Raw genomic sequence first — 9927 nt, 5'->3', positions numbered from 1 at the left:
GAGAGAGAGAGAGAGAGAGAGAGAAGAATATTAAGTGATTTCAACATCTTAAGAGAAAAATTTTAAAACCATATGGAGGCAGAGGCAGGTGGATCTCTCTGAGTTTGAGGTCAGCCAGGGATGTATAGTAAGACCCCATCTCAAAAACAAAACAAAACAAAAAAACCTAAATCAAAACCAAAACAAAACATAACAAAACAAGAATAAAAAACTAAGTTGTACATCAGTTTCCACCAACTTCCCCTTCTTTTGAAGAGTAAAAGAAGAGAATTATCTGACTAAACACACCTGTTCCTGAAAAGCAGAAAGAAACGAGGGTGAGGAACTCAATCAACCTTCCTTACCCTGTGTCAGTGTGCTACAGCTAAATCTGAAGCTTTCACCATAGGAATCAGATGTCCACTCGGGGAGCCTGATGTGGCACTAGCGCGGCTGGTGGAAGAGGTGATTGACTCAGTTAGGTAACACATCTCAGAGATGCTTACAGACAAAGCCACTGAAAGAGTGTGGGGACCATGGTGTGCGGATGAGTACGGGGCAGCTGGGTGGGCAGCTTATGCCTTTCCTTCATTCAAAAAACAAACAAACAAACAAACAAACACCAACAGCAACATTTCTAAGTGGTGTTAATACTGACCCTGGAGACACTGTGGCTAGAGCTCTTCAAACGCCGGTGGGTAAGCCTGATCCTGGCATCTCTAACAGTGGTTTAGAGTAGCAGCAATCACACATGGTCAGTTGTGCAACGTGCTGCGTATTAGAATTCTTCCGGCAGAGACACCCCCACTTTCCTTCCTACACAAAGCAAATCACCCTAGGTAAAAAGGTGTTTCCTTAACGTTACAAATTCTAACAGGAGCAAAGAAAACAGAAGACCATACTCCATCTCACATTTGTGCAATCAAATAATTTGCTTGAGCTCATTCTTCATTCCCTCAATTAAAGCTATTGTTCTTCGTCATGTCCCACGTCAAGGGTACTTCCTGTTGTGAGATCACCAGGTCACATCAGGCATTATGTAATTACTGTATGGACATGAGCAACCATATCACTTATCTATCAAGCATCTGCTTTCTTATTTATCAGACGTCTGAGCGGGTCTTTAGAACACTGGCTGCTCATATTTCATTATCCAGAAAGATATAAACCCTTCCCCTTCAGATGTAATAACACGAACGGCCAATTTGGGGATCGCTCTGTTTTAACATCGCTTCCCTCCTCTTGCTTCTCAAGGAAATGAATTGCAATCCTGGATAAGCTGGAAACACACGAGTTCGTTGTGGAATGAAGCTACACAACCCCTCCCCCCCAAACTTTAATTCTGAGAGAAGAAATCTGTTTGAGAACATCTTCAAGTTAGTTCTCCATTCAGACTCTGCGCTACTGAGCTAAGAGTCTCATTTTCTGAAGACAGTGCTCACTGGGTGTCTGAGTTTAGATCATTGTGCAGGGGCCTCCATAATCCCATGCGCAGATGCCGGTGTGGATCCAGTCCATTCCGGGCTCATCACCCGGTCCCTCTTTGCCCTGAAACTCAGAGAGGGCCCCTGGATTACTGGCAGAGGGGTGGGGTAGACTGGGTTGTTAGCGAAACCTTAGGGAGGGAAGTCTACCAGGCTGTGCCTGGGGTGATTGAGTTGAAAGAGCTTTTCTCACATCAGGGTGGTTCTGATTGTGCTGCACCAGTTTTCACACTTTCACACTCAACTCAGTGATTCTCAAGAAAACCTGTTCTAGTTCATAGCATGGCACAGCTCTTCAAGTCAACAAGGACCTGCCCAATGCCTACTGTATGCTCCGTCTCGCTCGGGCTTTAAAGACACACAAGCAAATCTCATCCTTGAGACAAAGTGCACTGAAGCAATTTAAGATATTGCACGGGCTCCGGGCTGGAGTGCAGATTAGAAAATGATCTATTCCCACACAAGGGAGGCCACGGACACTGACTGTGTCTGGGTTCTCCGAGTCTATTTTCTCTACATTAAAAATTTTTCAATAGTCAATCGAAATTGATCATTAATAAGGTCTATCTCGCTTTTGTTCTTTCACAGGAAAACTACTGAGAGAAGCATCTTGCGCTGTGGACCGGATCAAAACTGCCTCAGGTCCTCCTCTTTCCCAGAATGCCCTTCCCACTGCGCTTGTCTGGCTCCATTGTCATCCCTCCTCAGACGCACTCCATAGTTCTCTCAAAAGACTCACAAATTCTCCCGAGGGCCACAGGCTTTGTGGACATGACTTAGTTCCGTCCCAAGACTGTAAGATTGTCGAACTAGTTCATCTTCTTAATGCCTGCCCAATCATGGCAACAGAAGGGCACACGGCACTCCTTACCCTTAGTCCCAGCACTAGTTTTATCTAGCTATTTCCCTTTCGTTTTGAAGCAGGGTCTCTCTCTATCCAGTCTGACCTCAAACTCCTTGTATTCCTTCTGCTTCAGCCTCCATTGTGCTGGGGTTACAGATGTGAGCCACTTTCTCCTGTCTAATATTACTTTCATGGTAAAATTCTCTTGTTTTAGAAGCTCCAGTGATGAGTACCTTTGAGAGCCACTGGAAGCATTTTCATTAGTCACAGTTTTAAAGGAAGTCCAACTATTTTTTAGCTTAAAAACAAACGAACAGCCGGGCCGTGGTGGCACACGCTTTTAATCCCAGCACTTGGCAGTAGAGGCAGGTGGATTTCTATGAGTTCGAGGCCAGCCTGGTCTACAGAGTTAGTTCCAGAACAGGCTCCAAAGCCACAGAGAAACCCTGCCTCGAAGAACCAAAAACCGACCAACCAACCAAACAACAATAGAACAGGTGAAAGGTAATCCGATCAGTCAGTGGATCTCAGTTTTACAACAGAGTCCTTACAAAAACAGGGACTAACAAGCAGAACTAAGTTAAGTTGAGCACAGGCAGTGTACACCTAGCCGTGGAGCTAAGGGTGCGCAGGCCGACAACTGGGTTCTCCTCCACACAGATAAACTAGTGCTGCTAATTTACCTGGGGGTCAGGGAGAGAGGGAGGCTGGGAGGGGGAGGGATGGAGAGGGGGAGGGGAGAGAGATTTCCTGTTCTCTCCATAGTTTGTGTGAGAGTTTTATGGAAAACAATTGGCCCAGAAAATTGTCTTCTGTCAGCTACAACGGAGATAGAGGTTTATATAGTTGAAGAGTATGGTTCGCAAGGTTATGCTCTGCCAAGGGGCTCCTGGAATGTACAACACAGAGAAAAGCCATATTCTCTCAGACAAGGGTTCAGGAGCCTCGATTTTCTCCACATGTAAAGAAGAAGTAATTTGGAACTTTTTTTTTTTTTTGAGAATTGAGCTTGTTTAGCTTTAAGAGTCTCCAAAAGTTAAGCTGGCTGGATTAATTCTCAAAATGAATGTTTTTATGTATATGTCTTTGCTTCAGCTCCTCTGGAGCTGGAGTTGCAGATGGTTGTAAACTGCCATGTGGGTGCTGGGAACTGAACCTGGGTCCCCTGGAAAAGGAGCCAGTGCTCTTGACCACTGATCCGTCTCTCCAGCCCATGTGCTTGCTCTTTGAAATCAAGAGTTCAAGAATCTTTATCAGCTTAAAAGCTGAGATTTAAAATACAGAATTAAATTCACCTCTCTGGGACCACACATAGTCCTAGTAAAGCACTGGCAGAAAGAACACTGCAGGAAGTATCGCACGATACATGACTTCAAATTATACTGCAGAGCCGTAGTGACAAGGGTAGCGTGGCCCTGGCACAAAAGCAGACATGCAGATCAACAGAACAGAGGACTCAAAAATAAACTCACGCAGTTTTGACCGCCTAATATTTAACAAAGTCATCAAAAGTATGCTGGCAAAAGAGTCTGTTCAACAAGATGGCACTGAAAAAAAAAAACGGATATCCATCTGCAGAAGAATGAAATTAGATCCATATCTCTAATCTTACACAAAAGTCAACTCAAAGTGGACCAAAAGGCCTTAGTTTAAAGTCTGAAACCCTGAAGCTATTGAAGAGAACTGCTGAATGACAAGAACTTTCTGAACAGGACTCAATGGCACAGAAGTCGTCTCAGGAATTAGCAAATGGAACGGTATGAAGTAGTTTCTGTACATAAGAAAATCATGGCAGAATGAACAGCAGAAGGAGACAGTCCTTGCCCGCTGCACTTCAGGCATGAGGCTAATATTTAGAATAGACAAACAACTGTAAAACTGAGACACCCCCACAACCCTGTCAATCAACGAGGCAGGCTTCAAAGTAAGAAACACAAGTGGTCAATAAGAATTCCAAAAAGTGTGCAAGCAACAACCTCAGGGACATGCAAGTTAAAGCGACTTTGAAATTCTGTCTCATTCCAGTCAGACTGACTTTCATTCAGAAGTCGAGAACTAAGAAAGACGAAAGAAATACTTCTAGCTGCCTCTTTCCTCATATCCAAAAATGGTCTCGTGCGTTCAAGAAACTTCCCTACAAATAGGTGACACACCAATAACACAGATCACTGTGTTTATACATTCTTCTGCGACGCTGGGCAAACAACCTGGTTGTGGAGCAGAGAAGTTGCCTCTTTTGGAAAACCCAGAAATTGTTGGGAGGGTCTTGGGAAGACTGTGTCCTTTCTGGACAGGATGTGGGGAAAGAGGAGCCCTTATTCACTGTTTCTGCGTATGAGCGCCAGTAAAGGCACTATGGAAGCTGGCGTGGAGTTTATGGAACTACTGTGTGACCCAGATGCAACCCTCCCGGGCATCTACCCATGAGCTTCCATGCTCGTTGCTGCATTATCCACCATAGCAAGGAATGGGTCAGCCTGGGTGCCCATCGTTACGTGAGTAGGTAACGAAAACTTAGTCATGCACAATAGTAAAGAAAACTGTAGCCGGGCGGTGGTGGCGCACGCCTTTAATCCCAGCACTCAGGAGGCAGAGGCAGGCGGATCTCTGGGAGTTTGAGACCAGCCTGGTTTACAGAGCTAGTTCCAGGACAGGCTCCAAAGCCACAGAGAAACCCTGTCTCGAAAAAAACCAAAAAAAAAAAAAGCAGGAGAATGTATAGGTATAGACCTGGAAAGTTATAAGTTAGATAATTCAGAAAGAGAAAAATTACACATTCTCTCTCACATCTGGATTCTAGCTTATGGTGTGTGTGTGTGTGTGTGTGTGTGTGTGTGTGTGTGTAACAGAAAGATCCTGAGAGGAGGAAAAAGATGGGAAGGTGGGGGGGTAGGACACAGTGACATAAGAGCAGAAAGATGACTGGGGTGGGGGTGACAGGGGAGAAGGGGGCGTCAGAGAGATACTGGACTTGAGGGGAAGAGAACTACAATTTTTTTTTTCTAAGACAGAGTCTCACGACATAGTCCTAGCTGGCCTGGAACTTGCTATGTAGACCAGGTTAGCTTCAGACTCACAGAGGCCTCTGAGTGCTGGGATTAAAGGTGTGCACTGCCACACCCAGCATACGAAAACAAATTTTGAACAAAAAGGTCAGAATTAAACTGAATATTATATGTGCTAATTAAACATCGAAACAAAATTAATTCACCTTTCTGTACAAAGTTCAGATTACCGAGAGAATAAACAAGTGCCCCGGAAGTTGAAAAAAAAAAAAACCCGGGTGTGCCCCCAGCTCTCTGCCGTTGGCTGTCCACAGAAGCCTGGGCAAGCGATGTCCTCCTCCAGGTTGTGCTATAAAAGAAGAGGAACTCTGATTGAGTCTCAGAAGCTCATCTTCAGGTCATCTGGGGCTGAGGTAGGGCTGGGCTGGTCCCATTAGGGTCCTACTGAATCAGAAGTTGGGGGTGAGCTACTGGAATCTATCTTTTATAATGATAATTCTTGTGCTCGCAAAAGTTTCTTTTATAAATGTTTCGTGGGCATAAACACACTAAAACGAAAGGATTACAGTTTCTCTAAGGTCTTGTCCTCCCCAAGCAATTCTAAGAGACAGCTCAATCGACTTTTTCCACTTGGGCACATCTACTCAGTATATGACTTTGGACTTTGGGACTCTCTCTGCAGAAACTGTTCCAGGCCAGAGTGTATGATGTACAAAGGTATCTATCTCTGTTGTTTGGTGAAAAAAAAATGTTTTTCAAGTACTGGCCTCTCTCAAAGGTTAGTTTACATATTTCCACATGGCCCCAGCTACCAAACATGCAACTTTGGACTCTGCTTTTTGCTCACCCAGGAACTATTTTAGGTCAGAGCGCAACTCGGTGTCACATAGAAAGAAATCTCGGATAAGGAAAAATTAGGACACTTGGGTCTTAAGCTGTGTCTCATCTCAATGTTATTAAGGATCTGAGGTCTGCTGGCAAGTTAGGCGCTAGACTGCTTTGAACGTAGGACTTTCAGTATATTCTCTATGTAAACCTGTAACAGGTTACTATTGTCTGCAAGAGGCAGGAAGTAGTGGTCCAGCATCCCTAATTTGAAAACTGAAGTGCTCTGGATCTCAGTTTTCTCGCGTGTGACCATAATCCCACAACACCTCAGCATGCAGCTTTATTTCCTGCAAGGCATTATTAAGCATATTGTATAACATTACCTTCAGGCTGAGGCAATATGGTGTCCAGGAAACAGCAGTAAACTCTTTGGACCTGGACTCCATCCTTAAGGTGGCCCATGATATAGATGCAAATATTCCAAAATATGGAAAAGGTGAAATCTGGAACACTTCTGGTTCAGAGTATTTCAGATCAGGGATAGTCAACCTATCCCTGTTGTGTTTCTGACTTTATTGTAAAACCAAGCTCAATTAGTCATGTAAACATCAGTCTCTTTGTCAGTTAAACTATAAGCTCTATGAAGTCCCTTGAACGGGGCAGCAGAGTCTGTGCAGCAGATACTGAAGTGCTGGGGTGGGGGTGGGATGGGGTGCAGTAAGCACAGGTTATGAATCTCTTCTCTCTAAGACAGTTGACAACACAATAGGCTTGCCTGAGCCTCGCAGTTACAGAGCAGTGAAGTCTTTAGAGATTGCTGGGGCATATTTTAAAAGGTTAAGGCCAGGCAGTGGTGGCACATGCTTTTAATCCCAGCACTCGAGAGCAGAGGCAGGAGAATCTCTGTGAGTTCGAGGCCAGCCTGGTCTACAGAGCTAGCTACAGAGAAACCCTGTCTTGAAAAACAAACAAACAAAAAGTTCAGACCCCTTCCATAATTTGGTACCTTTAACATCACCTTTCTGCCTTTGAAATTTTTGTATGACGCTTCTGCTTTTTGTATTATATACTTTATGTCACATGTGACAGGCTTATGAACTTCCAGTTTCTTAGAAGTAAACAGACATTTCAGTTTTGGGGGTACTAGGCAAACTGCTTGGCTTGCCTCAGTTTCCTGAGCTGTGACGGGAAGGGCAGAGCGGATAGATTCTTAGCCCTTTGAAGCTCTAACTCATGCATCTGGACGGCGGATGACACGATATAAAGACTGTGGGCTTTGAAGGTGGATGGAGGCTAGAAATTTTGCCTGTTTCCTTAGCCATACAATGGAGGCATGATTTTGAATTTACCAGAGTATTAAGACCACCTATTGTAGTGTTTGGCACACATGGGCATCCCAGAGAGCTGGAACTTCTAGATCCCTCCATCTGTATTGTCACTAATGTCTTTTTAGCCTACTCCTGGTTAGGCATCTCCTTACTGAGAGAAGCAGCCGCTGGCACCAGCGCAAGGTGGAATGCACAAGGGTGGTGTTCACAGACTAACTGTTGGGAGCTGTAACCCAACAGCTCTGGGGGAGAGAGCAGGTTCTGGTCCTTTCTGGCCTGGGTATCACTTGGGCATGAAGTTTTCATTTAGGTCCAAAGCAGCCGCACAAATGAAGGGGTCACCGTTTCATAGATGCAACGGGGCTCACAAGAGCGCAGCGGCAGAATGCCAGTCTTCTAGCTGGGCATATAGGTACATACACTTCATTGTAGTGAGGAGCTGGGCACGCTAACAGGGCTTAAGATCTCGAAATAGTCTTGAAGACAGCTTCACGGCAGAGAGGAAATGTAAGGACAGAGACGGGAAATGGCTTTTCTCATGACGGAAAGTCTACCACGGACTGGAGGCGGGACCCCAGCACTTCTCACCCAAGACCCTCTGAATCTTAATGGAAAATGTTTGAAGTACTGATTACTGGTTTACCCCAAGTCTCCTGACACTGTGGGCGTGAATCTGAATCTTTGGGCTGCACTGGTCTCATCTCTATGTACCGTAATAACCTCTATGTGTTGTGAGGATTGAAAGCAACAGTGCACAAACACAGTGGGCCCCCTGGGAAAATATTGGGATTGGGGGAACTGCCTTGTGAGGAACACGAACACACATTTCTTCTTGTCTCTAAACAACACAGCATAAGGAGTGGCATCGCACTCAACACTATGCTAGGTATTTTAAGTAAACTGGACCCCAAGCAGAGGACTGAAATGCTTAGCACAATGCCTTGATACATAGGCCGCTTCACCTCTGATGATTCTAAAGATTATTAATGAGCGTCGTTCATCTCGAATTGACCTTTTGCCACAGTCTCCCACCACACTACAGCCCCGCACCCAAGGCGCCGCCAAGTCCCCCCTTGGGTTAGGGCCGGTGGTCTGTAGCTTACCTGGGGAGGCCAGCAGCACCTTCGCCCCGCAGCACTGGAAGCAGTGCAGCAGAGACTTGGAACGGATGTTGTAGTTGAGGCACGCCATGGGACAGCCCAGTTTGAGCAGTCCCAGCCAGACCCACACGTAGGCCGGCTCATTGCTCATGAAGAGGGCCACGCACTCCCCCTGTCGCAGGCCGAGCTGGTCGTGCAGCGCCCGTGCCACTTGGTTGCTGCGTCGGTCCACCTGGGCGTAGGTGAGCGTCTCGTCGCCGAACAGCACGAAGGGCTTGTGCGGGGTCTGGCGAACTCGCTCCATGAAGACCCGGAGGAGGGTGCGCACGGGCCGCCGCCCCCGGTAGCTGCGTATCTGCCGGGCCATGTTGGCCACCCGCAGGAAGTACCGCAAGTCCTGGATGAGGTAGGGGCAGCAGCAGGTGAGCAGCAGAGGCAGCAGCAGCAGCCCCGCCAGGACGGTGTAGAGTACCGGCAGCATGGCGGAGGCTGCGGGGTCCCCGGTCCCCAGCGGGGCCGAGGGAGCGCTCGGGGCGTGCAGCGCGGCGGCGGGCGAGCGAGGAGCGGAGTAAGAGCTGGCGACCGGGCTGGGCCGCTGGACGCGCTGCGACTGCGGGTGGCCCCTGGGCTGCAGGTGCCAGAGGCGTGCGTGGCGGTGCGGGCGGGACGGCCGTGGGTCCCGCCTCCTCGTGGGGCGCCTCGTGCGCTCAGGAGGTCCGCCCCTGTCAGCCTGGGTGGCCCAGGTCTCCGTAGCACTTGGGTTCAGCGTCCAGAGTCAGGTGAGATCCAATTCTCAGAGAACGTTACTAGGCGCAAACAGCCCACGTTGAAAAGATCGAGGGTGACGAATCAGACGTGGAGCTGTTGCTAGTCATTCTTATCACAGAGCGCCTTTGTTTAATCAAGTACCTTATGAACGCACCGCTACCTTATTATTAACAGCGGGCACCAGGTGCCACCGCCAGCCCAGAGTTTCACCTCCCTTCGTTAGTCCCAAAGGCTTTCCGCCAGATCTCTCTTTGTTTCTCACCTTAGCTTCTCTGCCCGGGCGGTCTCCTGTGGCGAAGGTTTCAAGGTTGAACAAAAGCACCAGAGAAGGTCTCATCCAGCTGGTTTCCAGCCCTTGCCACCGCTGCCGCATCTGCCTCTAGGCTTTGCAAGTGTAACCTGATGTGAGAAGCCACACAGTGAGAAGTAACCCCCTTTCCAGCATTGACAGTTACCAAGAAAGCGCACGGAGCAAACTAAGTAAATAATGGCATTTCTCACAAGCCATTTCTTTAAGAAGTGTGATCTTTGTGTTAATGCCTCCTGGTACAAGTACAGAACCTAGTATAAGACTTGCTTGGCGGTCATGCT

General features: G+C 47.3%; 1 protein-coding gene across 1 annotated transcript in view; it reads right to left on the bottom strand.

Annotated features, from left to right (window-relative positions):
* Positions 1–9399, bottom strand: part of Slc27a2 (solute carrier family 27 member 2) — a 36224-nt gene extending 26825 nt beyond the window's left edge. Inside the window, exon 1 of the mRNA XM_005364411.2 lies at positions 8572–9399. Coding sequence (XP_005364468.1) covers positions 8572–9049 — 478 coding nt within the window. The 5' untranslated portion in view covers positions 9050–9399. The remainder of the gene's footprint in view (positions 1–8571) is intronic.
* Positions 9400–9927: the final 528 nt, after the last annotated feature.

Source organism: Microtus ochrogaster, assembly GCF_000317375.1.
Source record: "Microtus ochrogaster isolate Prairie Vole_2 chromosome 14 unlocalized genomic scaffold, MicOch1.0 chr14_random_1, whole genome shotgun sequence".
NCBI classification, from domain to species: domain Eukaryota; kingdom Metazoa; phylum Chordata; class Mammalia; order Rodentia; family Cricetidae; genus Microtus; species Microtus ochrogaster.
Note: the sequence above shows the minus strand (reverse complement) of the source record. Positions and strands in the feature narration are given on the sequence as shown.